The sequence below is a fragment of the Microcebus murinus genome, chromosome X (genome assembly GCF_040939455.1).
Source record: "Microcebus murinus isolate Inina chromosome X, M.murinus_Inina_mat1.0, whole genome shotgun sequence".
In the NCBI taxonomy this organism is placed as follows: Eukaryota; Metazoa; Chordata; class Mammalia; order Primates; family Cheirogaleidae; genus Microcebus; species Microcebus murinus.
Genome location: NC_134136.1, coordinates 4,363,133 through 4,377,492, shown reverse-complemented (window position 1 = coordinate 4,377,492; position 14,360 = coordinate 4,363,133). Strand labels below are relative to the sequence as shown.

Sequence of the window (14,360 nt, the reverse complement as noted above, 5' to 3'; positions counted from 1 at the left end):
ACTATGGAGGTAGAATTTTCAGCCCAACACAGCTGATTGGACATAGAGGTGATGGAGGGGAGTAGCGAAGGATGCATTGACTGGGCATGTGGGAATGCTGGGAATGCATCAGAGTTTCTATCTGCTTAATTTTCTAGGACCTGGTTATGCTTATTCTTCTTGATGGTGCAATGAAATCAGAGTCTAGGGTACCTGTCTCAGTAGTGGTTGTCACTCCTTTGTTGATCAAGTGACAAGGTTGGCAGTGTCTTAGGTGGTGAGGTGGTTGGGCTCCAAGCAATGTCAATTTCTATAATTCAGAGGAAGAAAATAACCATCTATAGAGGATTTTCTCACCTCATTGGTCTTCAGAACCAGTCTTAAGGGGTAGGTACTCTGCTGTTTCTATTATGATGGAGAGTGTGTGACTTACTTGCTCAAGGTCACACAAAAAAATAATACCTGCACAAGGTCTCACAGCAAACAAGTGACAGAAGTGGTCTGTCTGATTCCCAAGACTATGTTCTCTCTCTCTCTCTCTCTCTCTCTCTCTCTCTCTCTCTCTCTCTCTCTCTCTCTCTCTCTCTCTTTGAGACAGAGTCTCACTCTGTTGCCCAGGCTAGAGTGCCGTGGCATCAGCCTAGCTTACAGCAACCTCAAACTCCTGGGCTCAAGTGATCCTCCTGCTTCAGCCTTTCGGGTAGCTGGGACTACAGGCATGTGCTGCCATGCCTGGCTAATTTTTTTCTACATATTTTTAGTTGGCCAATTAATTTCTTTCTAATTTTAGTAGAGACAGGGTCTCGGTCTTGCTCAGGCTGGTTTCGAACTCCAGACCTTGAGCAATCTGCCCGCCTTGGCCTCCCAGAGTACTAGGATTATAGGCCTGGGCCACTGTGCCTGGCCTCTCTCTTTTTTTTATGGTACCAGAAACCAGAGAAAGAGGGCAGGCCCCCCCCCACACACACACACAAATGTCTGAGAAAGAAAAGAACAGGAAGTAGACGTAAAGGTTTCTGCTGAGGAAAAAGAAATCTGGAAGGACTGTCAATTTAGTGTCGAGCCTGGTCTTGCACTAAATATAATAATGATAAGAAATGGCTCTTGTTCTCATGGAGCTTATTGGATGGAGGGGACAAAAGATATAAGGACTGCTACCCAGTCTCTTCTTATAAGGTGCTGTAGACTTTCAGAGGTGATGTGCTCTTGGGTTGTCTGGAAAATGCTGCAGAGAAGATAGGGCTTGAATAATCACGCAAAGGAAGGGGTGTCCGTGGATAGCCCAGGAAGAGCTACCATGGTAGCTTTCCAGTGGAGGGAGTAGTCTGAGCAGAGGCGAAGGAGCGGGGGAGCACATTTCCCGTTCAGTGACTAGATTGCCTAGAATATGAACTTCATACAGGGGAAGGGGAGGGAGACGAGCCGGTAAGGGGTTAGCCCCGGAGAGCGGAGGAGCCCCGGCTAACACCTTTGCGTATCATCGCGTGGGCCATGAGAAACTGCTGACTAGTTTTAAACAGGAGAAGGGATGCAATCCAAGATGCCGGTAAAAGACCCTTTCAGGAGCAGGCAGTGGAAAAGATCGCAGAGGGGGGAGGCCAGAGGCGAGAGGACTGGGAAAGAGGATGCTGCGATAGGTTAGGGAGATGTTGGTGGTACAAGCCCAGAAGAGACAGATGGAGAGCCATCCTCTGAATCAAAGCTGGCCCTCAGAGGGCTGTCAGAGCCACTGCCTAATTCTAAGAACCATGAGTATTTGAATTCCACACTCTCCCAATCCATCTTCTTTCCCTCTTCTTTCTGCCTCTCTCCTTGTTTTTCCTCCTTTCCTCCCTTTTCCGTTTCCTCCCCCATCACTCCCAGTAATGCTCATTAATCAGCCATGATTCTGAACATCGTGTGGAAAGGTGGGGAAGCACTAACCAAAATAGCAGGAATGAAAGAAAGAGGGCAAAAAATAGAAGGAGGAAGAAGAGAAGGAAGGAAGGAAAGAAAGAAAGGAGCGACATTTTTCTATATGGAGCATTTTCCGTGGACCAGGCTGAGAGGATGGGGATACTAAGACTCAGAGGGATTAAAGTGCTTGTCCAAAGTCACACAGCTAATTGTCATCCAAGTTCTGATGAACTCCAGAACTCACGTCCTGTTTGCATTGTTTCTCTTTCCGGTCTCCTCATGATCCCCTCAACTTGGCGTAATATTTTATTTCTCCAACAGCCTAATATCACTTCATCATGGCTCTTTCTTTCACTTATCACAGTCTGTCTTACATTCTAGTGATTTGTGGATGTGTCCAGCACTGGCACATAAAATGTGCACAATAGTCGAATGAATGATTGATTTTTCTCTATTGCTAGATAGTAAGAAGCCCATAATTAAATTGTATTCTACAAAGGCCAAGGTCTTATACTTACTATTTATTCTATAACTGTTGAGTTGAACAGATTTGAATGTCTTAGGCACCTCTGTGGGCATCACACCATATTAGATGCTGTCCTACTTTGGTAACCTCCAAGACCCACGATTTGTGTCATAATTTCTAGCACAATCACTATAAGAACAGAAACAAGATGTATAACACCTAAACTAGTAGAGAAAGACAAATGGAATGGTAAAGACAATCAGCCTAAAAGAAGTCAAGACAAATGGCCAAAAGCATGTAAAAGATGCTCAACATCAGTAATCATCAGGGAAATGCAAATCAAAACCACGAGATACCATCTCACACCCAGTAGGATGGCTGTTATTTAAAAGAAAACAAAACAAAAATAAGAAGCAGTGGTGAGGATGTGGAGAAACTGGAACTCTGGCGCTCTGTTGGTGGGAAACAAGATGGCAGTTTCTCAAAAACTTAAAAACAGAACTGTATGATCCAGAAATTCCACTTCTGGGCATATATCCAAAAGAATTGAAAGCAGACTCTCAAGGAGATGTTTGTAAACTTATATTCATAGCAGCATTATTCACAGCAGCTAAGAGGTGAAAACAAACTAAGTGTCCATGGACAGATGAATGGATAAACAACAGGTGACATATCCATACAAGAGAACATTATTCAGCCTTAAAAAACAAGGAAATCCTGCCACATGCTGCCACATGGGTGAGCCTTAAAGACATTACGCTAAGTGAAATAAGCCAGTCGCAAAATGATAAACACTAGAATCATAATTCCAGGTATATGAGGTGCTGAGAATAGGCAAATTCATAGAGGCAGAAAGTAGGATGGGGGGGCTGCCAGCGGCTGGAAGGAGGGAGAATTAAGGAGTTACTTTTTAATGGATACAGAGCTTCAGTTTGAGAAGGTGCAAAATTCTGGAGATGGTTTGTGGTGATGCCTCATGAATGTATTTAATGCCACTGCACTGTACACTTAAAAATGGTTAAAATGGTAAATTGTATGTTCTGTGTGTTTTACCACAATAAAAAAAATAACTTTAAAATTGAAGGCCGGGTGTGGTGGCTCATGCCTGTAATCCACTCTGGGAGGCTGAGGCAGGAGGATCGCTTGAGCACAGGAATTTGAGGTTGCTGTGAGCTGGCCTGACACCACAGCACTCTAGCCCGGGCAGCAGAGTGAGACTCTGTCTCAAAAAAAAAAAAAATGAAGGTGAAAAAAATTCACATTTATTCTGACGTGCTTTCACTAAAGACACGTCGGTGCCATCGTGTGTCCCTAACATCCTCACTCCACTCCTCCAGCTCTTCCAGGAGGACTGGAAGCTGGTGAGATTTGGGAGCAGGGGAGGCATTACCAGGAGGCTAACCCTCCCCATCTCAGTCCCTTCTTTCTAGTTATGTGACATGCTCTCTACCCTACCCCCAACCAGAGGCAGTGTCCTTAGAGAGGGGAGAAGTAGTAGAGGGAAAAAGTACTTGAGAAAGAATCATTTTCTGGTAGAAAAAGGAGAACACTTTAATGAGTGAAACTGCCCCAGTAGAGCCAGAACAATCTGGGCACTTGTGTCCAAATATAATACCAAGCCTTCTGGGGTGGGAAAGACCCCTCACCTAAATCCAGTCACGCGGCTCTTCCTCTCTTGACCTCTTTTCCCTACTCTCTTTGCCCACTCTTTCTGAGATCCAGACTTGAAATGCTGGCTGCCACCCTGATCCCAAGTCTCTTAGGACATTCCTGTGTCCCTCACTTTCCTAGCTGAGGGCTGGAACTTATCAAAGGGGTCTTTCTGAAGAAGTTAAGGGAAATGCAAGGGAGAACAAAAAGAAACTATGAAAGACTGCAAACAAATAAGTTTATCACTTGATATAGCTAAAGTCAAGCCATTAATGGGCTCAGCACGATTTGATTTGTATAACGTTCGATAAGTCTACATCTTTTGGGGTCTGTGGACCCCTGTGGCAGTCCAGTAAAGCCTATGGACCCCTTCTCTGAACATTATTTTTAAATGCACAAAATTAAATACACAGACTTACAAAGAAAACCCATTATATTAAAACACAGTGATCAAAATATTGAAATGTGATACAAGAACATATGCACTTCTTGATTGATTCATTGAATAACCAGATCTAATGGCCGTTCCAATAACCACTGGGTTTTGAAGTAGTCAAGAGCATAAATGAAACTTTGAGATGCCTGCAACAACTGTCACATGAAACCCACATCTCTGTGCTTTCTGTTACTGACAGAGTCACAGGTACCGCCAACGCCTTTGTGGTTTGTTGCCTGCGTTCATCATTTCAGTTCAAGTTTGTGAAAATAAACAGGTGAATTTTTTTCCATCTCAAAATCCAACCCCAGTCTGAATTCTTGGTCTGTAGGACCCAGGTCAAGAGCCTCAGTTCTAAAGGGCACATAGCCTGCCATGGGTTGGAACCGGCTGCCTCCTGCCTCTGTCCTCCTTCAGGAGGACATTATTCCCCGCATCCAGCCTCCCAGCTTGCCCCGTCACTGCGTGCCCACAGAGCCCTGGTTTCTGCTGAGAAAAGCCTGGGCTGCCAGCCCATTTGCCTAGCACTGGTGGCTGCTGTGCCCTGAGTCCACTGAAAAGCAACTGGCTCTCTCTCAAAACTCTAATAAGTCACTCAGGCAGCCCTCAGATTTTCCAGAATTTTCTCGTCATAATCTTAGACTAGAAAGTCACCTTCCACTTCCCTAGTAACATCAATTCTGCAAGCCACCATCACCTCTGCCCTGTCCCTGAATATGGCTATTTTCAGCTAGTTTATAGGGGACAGCCTCTGAGAAGGCAGGAGTGATCTTTAAACAGAAACAGCCACAGCCTCACTCCTTCCCAGAGAGGGGAGAACGATCAGAGGGTCTCTTCAGAGCCCTCCTCCCCATCTGGAAATGCCTGGCCTCTTTCTTGGTCTGTCCCTATGTGCTCTCCAGCACGTGGGGCTCACTCACCTCCAATCAGGAGGTACGGCATCCACGGCACAACAGTGTAGATTCGGAGGCCCTCCTGAACATCTTCTCGGGAGAAGGCCATGGGAATGGTGATCTTCTGTTGTGGCAACAAGCCCAACCAGAGGCTCAAATCTCTTAAGCTGAGTTGATTATAGATGCTTTGCTATAATGTCTTGTCACTGAGTCCCATTAGCTGCTGTGGTTTTGTCGGGTTTGACCAAACCTTTCCTCCACTTTTTCTTACTCACTGCCCCGCCCCAACTTCCTACACACCTCAGTTGCAAATCAGATCATCTAATCTCCCCAATATGTGCCCTTTCTCCATGTGCAACCAATTGCAATCTTGCAGAAATGGCCTTGGGGTGGCTCCAGCTTTGGTGGGGCAGGGGTTCCTGATAAATTAATTCAGGAAAAGAGAATAGCTTAGGCCTCAAATGGGACCCTTGGGAAACACCCACTACCTTTCTCTGCTCAAGAAAAGGAACCTGGCAGGAACTTTGTTTCTGCCCCAGTGGTTACTCTTTGTCTTCTCTTGTCTTCTGCTGAGAGCCACCTAGCCCACTAGGGCTGTTTTTCTGCATGGATATCTAGACTTCTCAGATGTCTCTTTGTGCCTCTAGTCCCAGGGGCTCTGTATCGGTGGCCAGACACCCTATGGTCGAGTGGGAGAAGCACTGCACAGAGAACAGACTTGGCTCCCAGTCCTAGCCCCACCAGGCTCTTCCCACGTCTCTTTGGAAATCACTCCATCTCTTCAGAGCTCCATTTGAGCCTTCATTGCCGGAAGGCAGTGCAGTGGTTAGGGGCGTGACTTTGGAGCCAGATAGCTGGGGTTCACATCTCAGCTCTGTCACTTACAAATTGGGGAACCTCTATGCCTTGGCTTCCCCATCTGTAAAATGGGGACAGTAATAGCACCAACTCCATAAAGATGTTCCAAGGATTAAATTAGTGAATGAAAGGAAAGTGCTTAGCACAGGGCTTGGCACACAGCAGGCCCTATTTCCTGTCATTACTATTCATTTATTCTAATTAGTGTCTTTTTTTTTCCTTAACACTGCTTGGCCACATTGTCCAATTAGTGTCTATTGAACATCTACTATGTTTCAGGCTAAGATTTGCTTCTTTACATCAGCCTTTGCAAAATGAAAGATTGCCCCTAGGTCCCAGACCTCTGGATTTGTTTTCTTCTGTCATTATCTATTGAGTGACTGCTGTTTGCCAGGCACTGTCATTAGGTGCTGAGGATTCAGTGGGGAAGAAGACAGACATGATTCCTGCTTTCTTCAACTTTTAGTCTAGTGGAGGAGACAGACATTAAAACAAAAAATAAATCACAAAAATGTTTGTACGCTTGAATTTGTGATGTGTCATACGGGAAAGGCTAATATTCCCAGCATAAGGCCTTGAATGTAGGTAGAAGGTACTCAAAAAGATCTGCCGAATGTAACTGAAGGGGTTACTGGGAAAATCAAATATAAAAATGGTACCGAGTATCCTATAAATGCAAGCGAACATGGGTCCCTTTTCCAAGGAGATCAGCAGAGCTCTGTCGTCTCCCCAGTGCCCACTCTGCTCTGGGCCTCCCTCATTAGACTGACTAATGTGACTCTTCAGAGTTGAGGTCAGGGAACATTTGTGGGATGTCAGGGTGTGCTTTCAATTCCCCCATGTATCCTAGATGGCCACCTGACGTGGCACCTTTTCTCCTCTTCCTCTTCTTCGTCTCCCCACAGAGTGAGTTGGGACTGCCGGGCTGCACAGAGGGCAAGATGGACTGGAGCATGCCTGCTCTGAACTTGCAGGGGAAAAGGGAGAGAGGGAGGCGAGGCAGGCCTGGCTCTTCTGTGGGAAAGCACAGATGCAAAGGGGCCTTGAGTACCCAAGACAGATGAGACCCACAGTGTTGAGAGCTCCAAGGCCCCTTATGGAGCAGGTCTCTGCTCGCCTCCACTTTCAAACGGGTCAATGGAGGAGATCTAGGACGTTTTCTATCTCTGTATCCCTAATATCTGGCTCAGGGCCTGGTGCAGAGTGGGCACCCAAGTAAGTGTTTGTGCGACCAGCGAGGGGGCCACGTCTCCCAGTGCTTTAAGCAAGATGGATTTGCAAGGCTGGGCCCAAACCTGGACTGGCCACCCCTTCCTCCACAAAACCCAGAGCGTGCTGGCTGAGCCAGAGCTCTTTTACATCAGATGGGCAAGTGTAACATAAACACTAGGGGACATAGAAAGAGCCAGTACTCATGATTTCCCAATTACAATTCAACTAAGCAACAAGGCAAAGCTTGGCTGCCTCACAGTAAGCAATAACAGAGGAAAGGTTGCCAACAAGGACGAAAGGCCTGCCAATTTCATTTGCAAATCTTTACGGGTCACATGATTCCCACCTGCAAGACACTTACAGTCCAGTGTGGGAAGGAGATGTAGGACAGATACCTACATGGGGTGCTCTGGGGTGCACAGAAGCGAGAAGCACCTGCCGCCCCGGGGAGGGGAAGGCAGGCTGCGTGGGAGAGGGCGCCGCAGTGAGGAGAAAAAGACTGGGTGAAAGGGGCCTGGGGGGGCGGGCCAAGAAAGACTGCGGGGAGCTCACCAGGCCAGGGGCAATGACCTTCTAGGGTAAGCTGGACCCATGGGAAACTTGGAAGGAGCAATAGAAAAACAAAGAAAGGAGAAAAGTGGAAGGAAACAAAGATCAAGGAAAGGGTGGTGGAAGCGAGGGTAGCTCTGAGAAAGAAGCAGACCCAGGATTCTTGTTCTTAGATTCAAAGGTTCACCCAGAGAGCTTTGGATAACTGAGGTTTTGATATAATTTGTTTCTTCTGATCTTCTCCCTCTGTCGTACTCTTACATGTCTGGGTATTGCAATTTCAGCTCAGTTAGGAACATTAACAGAGAACCTATTCGACGCCAAGCGCCAGGCTAGGCACTATAGAAGGGACAAACATAATCCCCTCATCACTGAATCTTCACTGAGGCCCTCATTACTGTAAGTCTGGGATTGTTCTAGGTCTACAGCTGTGCGTGTGTCGGGCCGGGGTGGGCAGGGAGTGAAAGCAATGTGTACATCATCCATCCGTATAGGGAGTGGGGCCATCATGCTGAGAATTACAGAGGAGACGGAGGGGAGGGCCAGTATTAACAGCTCTGTGACCTTGGATGCGACACTTCCCCTCCTCGACTCTCAGTTTCCTCATCTGGTAAAGGGCTTAATCATATTCATCTGCCACGAGATTTAGCTCCCCTCGCAGCGTCTGCCACCCAGGAGCTGTTCAGTGGCGCTGGGATCGGGCTGCGGGGAGGCGGTATTTGCCACGGGCTCCCACAGGCTGAGCAGTGGCAATGCAGCATTCCCTGTGGTGGCCCAGGATACGCGACAGTCCGGAGGTTTGCTTCGGCACTGGGGACAGTTCAATGTGATGAGAGCCTGAGGTTCGTGGAGGGGAGTAGAAGAGAAGGCTGGAAAGCGGTGAGTGGGGATGTTTTCCTCACAAATCTTTGTGTGTCTGGAGATGAGACAGTCTAGAGTCTAGTGAAAGTAGGCCCAGGCCTGGTGGTTGGAAGAGGGGCCCGTCAAGGTAGGGCAGAACGAGGGACTGTCAAAATCTCCTGGAAGCATTAGTGACTGATCACTTCTCATGGCAGGCAAGGCCCCAGGGGAACAGTGGCCCCAGGACCTCGGTTCAGGCTAGTGTGGCCAACTAGTTGACTGGGATGCTGGACTTTGAGAAATAAAACTGGGATGGCCTTGGGCAAACTGGAACAGCTGGTCCCCCTAGTTCAGGCCCTTGTCACTGTCTCTGGACGACAGCACTTTGCTGCCTGCTGCAGTAGGAGGGGCTGCTGTGAAAGCAGCTCTTCCCATCTCTCTGTCCTGTTTCAAAGCCCACAAAGGCTCCCATTGTCTCTGGGATCAAATTCAGACTCCAGAGCCTGGATTCCGAGCCCTTTCTACACGGGTTTCTGCCCTCTTTGAAAGTGTTATTTCTCATCACTTTCACGCTACACCGGGATGCAGCCTTGCTGTCTAAACAAGAAGCGTCCTTTCCTATTCTGGCCCTCGGCCCCTGGCTGTTTCCTATCAGCCTGACTGACTCCTACCCACCCTTCAACGTTCATTGAAAATGTCATTCCCTAAGACTCTCTCTGTACCCTGCTTTCTTCTCTAGGTTCCCAATATTTTTGGGAGAACACATATCCAGGAATTAAGTTGGGAGTGTAGACCCCACCTCTGCAGCCAGCTTTTAGTGCAATGCTTGGTGTACAGCAGGCTTCTGGCACATATTAATATATTTCAAATAGCCAATATATTCACATGATTCAGAATTCAAAAGGAACTGTAGGGTATTCAGTGAAAAGTGTCCTTCCCACTCCTGGCCTTTAACAGCCCAATACTCCTCCGCCTCCAGAAATATTTTATGATGCACAAGCAAATAAGGTAATTTACTTTGTTAGATGAATAAAGAAACAAGCAGTAAAAACCTGGAAACAATCCAAATGTTCCAGATCTGGGGCTGGCTAAGTAAGCGATTATCTAGCAACATTACACACTAATCTGCAGTCATTAAAAGTCATTAAAATCATTTTAAGGCTGAATCTGTAGTATTATATGCTAAGCTGTAGAAACAGAATATAAAGCAGACCTCCACACTGAATGCACTTGGTAAAAAATTGGTCTTTTCAGCAGTAGACTGAAATGATCTATCAGTCTGAGTGAGAAATCATTGCCGTTTTAAGGTGAAGGGGTTCAGAGTTTTCTTTTATGTGAAGTTGTTTGAATATGAAAAGAAAGTGGCTGGATTGTTGTGAATCTGCCTGATGAAGTGTGATTCACGCTGGGACTCATTCATTCAGGGATTCATTCAGCACACATTTGAATGCTTGCTTTGTCAAGAGGAAAAGCCAGAAACAATGCCGAGCTGCTCAGGATGAGCACTGTGTAGGTGATGGGTACAGAAGACGCTCTGATGCAGGGAGAAGGGGTGGGGAATGCAATGAGTTCATTTTAAGACTGGTGAATTTGAGTTCCGTTTGTTCATCAGACGAGCTGTGTAGCAGATGATATAGGATATAGGTCTGGAGCTCAGGGAAGGGTCAGGGCTCATGACAGCCATCGTTATATATGTGGTCAGGGAAGCTGGAGTTGAGTGGAGCTTACCCAGGGAGAAGACAGACAAGGAAAGGGGAAGACAGATTAAATAAAGCTAGCGAGAAAGTCTTTCTGCAAATCTCTCAATGCCTTTGACCGAAGGCCAAGGGCACCAAGGCAGCTGAGGCTGTATCTGTTGCTGAGTGTTGAAGGGTCTCAGGGTTCAGGCAGAAACCCTTCCTCCCAGCCCTTGTCCCCCAGACACTGTGCACTCATGGCCTGGGTCTGATCTTAGTTGTCTTGGAAAGCCTGCTAGATGGAGAGGTGCTTCCATTAACTTAGAAAATACGTAGCAAGGTCTGAGTGAGAGGGTTGGAGGGTTTAAAAGATTTATCTGAACAAAGATGAGGCAGGGCTGGATGAGAGCAGGTGAGCTTGGCACTGGGGGCAGATATGTTTTCCTGCAGGTTGCGGATGTGGGCTCCCATGAAGGGTAGGTTTCTGAGATGGGGTTTTCCCCTAGAAAGCAGGCTTCACACATGTCCCTGATGGGCCTGGCAGGCAAAGCTGATAGAATTGTTGCTCCACACTTGGACACAACAAGGGAAGGTGTTATCTCCAGACCAGTGTGCCACCAGGGTGCGGCGCCTTCATACGTCCTCAGGCCAGCCTGCAATCCAGGCCCAGCTGAACCACATAGATCTTAGTGATCTTTAGGAAATCACTTCTCTAAGCTTCGATTTCTTCATCTACAAATTGAGGCTATAATAATATCTATCTTGGGCTGTTGCGAGGATTAGAAATATTGTACGTAAAACTACTAGTATATAGGAGGTGCTTAATAACACAGTAGCTATCATTTTTATTCCTGCTACCACACTGGACTAGGCTGGCCTAAGACATGGCTCAGTTCAACTCTCTTGGAGGGATTTGTTACTGGTTGAACCAAGACATGGAATCTAAGACTTTACCCATCATCCTTTCACACACATTTTGTCAAAGGTGGCTTGGCAGGTACATACATAAAAACCTGTTCTCAGTTTCCACTGCACATAATTCTGTCCTCTGCTAGTCATTTCAGTACACAAAAGCATGCCACAAATCTTTGGGCTGGTGGTGATATCTAGGAGACACATTGAGAAAGCAAGGGCAGGGGTTAAAATAAAGTTGAGAAATGATGAAGTAAAAAAAAAAAAAACCATCCCCTCCTCTGTCCCTCTAGTTTGCCAACAGCCTACCACTCTTACCCCCCACTCTAGTGTCTTGTTTTAGAACTGTTCAAAGTGCTTTTGCACATTTGATTTCATTCGCTCCTCGCTCTGGCCTGTGAGGCAAGTAGGGTAGATATTGGCTGTGTCTCAGAGAAGCTAGGATAGTGACACAACTGGATCTAGAACCCATATCTCCTTGTGATGGAACGTGAGTGAACCATGTGGGCCCCCTTTGAGTTGCACTTGGATGAGTGAGTTAAAGGGCATCTGTGAGGAAACGATGTGCAGGTGCTGGGGACAGCTGTTTTGCAAGGAGGTGGTGGTAATAATGCCCTTTTGTGTAGGGTGCCCAACAGAAATGGGTGACAATGTGCCTGTCGTGTTGATAAGCAAACTTGAGGCCCGGAGTAAGCAGAGGCCTTTCTAGGATTTGGATGACATGGGGGAGGTGGTTTTAGTTTCAAAATTTTCCCCGTCCTTAAATCATAGAAGACTTTGTCTGAGGTCACCCAGCTTGGGAGAAGCGGAGCCCCTGAGAATTGAGACTTTAACTCAGGACTCCAACTTCTTGGGTTTGAAATCAGCTCATTCTACCCCCTGCCCTGTCTTTCTCACAGGGGTGTTGAGAGGAACAAGAGTGGAAAGGACAAATCAGTGGATAACGGCATTAAAAGAAATAGTGCCGAGCACTCACCTTCTCTGAACCTAATCTGCCTCATGCAAGAGTCACAGAGGGCAAATGCTTCGGCTAAACTGACATGTTTGCACACTCTACTTCTTAGCTGTGTGACTGAGGTAAGTCCCTCACTTCATCTCTCGTTGCCAGTTTCCTCCTCTGGAAAATGAAGATATAGTATCTTGTCTGATAGGTTGTGAGAATAAAATAAGCATTTTGCAAACTATGAAACTCTCAAACTACTATCTTTGAGAGCTTTAAGGAGTCCTCACTTACGGGAGTCCACTAAACCCAGCTCACTCTAGGACCCTGAAAGGCCCAGCTCTGGTGGGAGTAGAGAAGGTGGCGCTTTTTTGGTTTCTCCGCAGCTAGGCAGACAGAACTGGGGAGGAAAATGGAGGAAGCCAGGCTTGCTCACCGCCTCCCACTTCTTATCCCCCAGCTGAGGGGGCAGCGGCGGGGGAGCTAGCATAACCTTTTCTTCAGTGAGTCAGCTAAGAAGAAATTTCTAGAGCTCCAATGATGTACAAGTGGTGGTTTTAGTTTGGATTTTTAAAGCCGTTCCCTCTTTTAAGCAGCTTTAAGACACATAACTAAAAGCACAAGCAATTGGGAAGCACATAGTTTGCTTACTAGTGTGAACTTGAGTCGATTGAGTTTTGCAGGGTCATTGTATTAATAATAGTATGGGGAATGGCCTGCACATGCTAGGGGCTGATACCTGCCCATTTCCTTTCCCTTCTTTGTGGACAGAGTGCAGTCATTGAGCCAACAGCAAGCACTTATTATTCAGTTGCTTGAGTTTATTACAATGGCTGCCATTATTCATTAAATTCTCACAACCACAGGAGACAGCTTATCTACATACACTGAGAAAAAGGCAGTTCAGAGAATTTTTACTGCCCAAGGTCATACCACTTGCAATTTTTAAAGCCAGGGTTCAAACCCACCTTGTTTGGTTTGCCTCTCAAACATAGAATGTGTGAGGGGGCTTAACTGAGTTGGATCTTCTCTAAGGCCCAATGTTTTTTTTTTTTTTTTTTTGAGAGAGTCTCACTCTGTTGCCCCAGCTAGAGTGCCGTGGCGTCAGCCTAGTTCACAGCAACCTCAATCTCCTGGGCTCAAGCGATCCTCCTGTCTCAGCCTCCCGAGTAGCTGGGACTACAGGCATGTGCCACCATACCCAGCTAATTTTTTCTATGTATTTTTATTTGGCCAATTTTCTTTCTATTTTTAGTAGAGATGGGGTCCAGAGTGCTAGGATTACAGGCGTGAGCCACCGTGCCCTGCCTGGAAGGCCCAATCTTAAGTGGAGTTGGACCAAGGAGGTAACCCCAACCTGCCCATTTGGGGAATGGACTCAGGGTGGGTTTCAAGGGCAGGAAATAGGCCATTGCTAGAGGCAGCCTGACAATTGGAAGAGCGCTGAAGATGTTGTTTGCTTTCCAAGTCCCTGGGGAATTTAAGCTGTGTACTACCAGTTTCAGGAGCTTATGTTGTGAGGGTGAGATGACTCCTTTATTAAGCAGTATACAAATAGATTATTGGGAATCTTCTGTCATCTCCCATGAAACACAACCTCCTCCTCATCACCTGACAGCCCTCCGCTTACCACCCTATAAACAAGAGGGAACTAAGTCTCCTTTCCAAACCCCTCTCCTAAGCTAGACTGCAGAAGCCAGAAAAGGAGGGCTGAGTCATCTTCCTCTTCAAAGAAAACCTGTGTACCAAAGCCACAGAAAAGCATGTTTTCTATGCAAATCATTTGTTTCAACACATGGCTGCTTTTATAGCCCAAGAACTGAGAGGACATTGTCTTCTCTCTATTCCCAGAAGTAGGTACCTTGCAGTGTCATCTGTGCTGTCCCTGTTCTCCACATCCAGGTATCTGCATGATTGCAGTTACCTCTTGCTAAGCAGCCAAACGACCACCATAGCACATTTACCCAGGCCATCAGGTCAGATTGTGCCAGTTATGGCACAGCATAGGCCAGGAGGGACAAAGTGGTCTACAGAAGTTAATTTAAGAGCGAGG

At 46.7% G+C, this 14,360-nt stretch overlaps 1 protein-coding gene across 1 annotated transcript in view; it reads right to left on the bottom strand.

Moving 5' to 3' along the window:
* LOC105855297 (diacylglycerol O-acyltransferase 2-like protein 6) overlaps positions 1-5,429 on the bottom strand; it is a 59,451-nt gene extending 54,022 nt beyond the window's left edge. Inside the window, exon 1 of the mRNA XM_020285060.2 lies at positions 5,348-5,429. Within this exon, the coding sequence (XP_020140649.2) occupies positions 5,348-5,429 (82 nt within the window). The remainder of the gene's footprint in view (positions 1-5,347) is intronic.
* Positions 5,430-14,360: the final 8,931 nt, after the last annotated feature.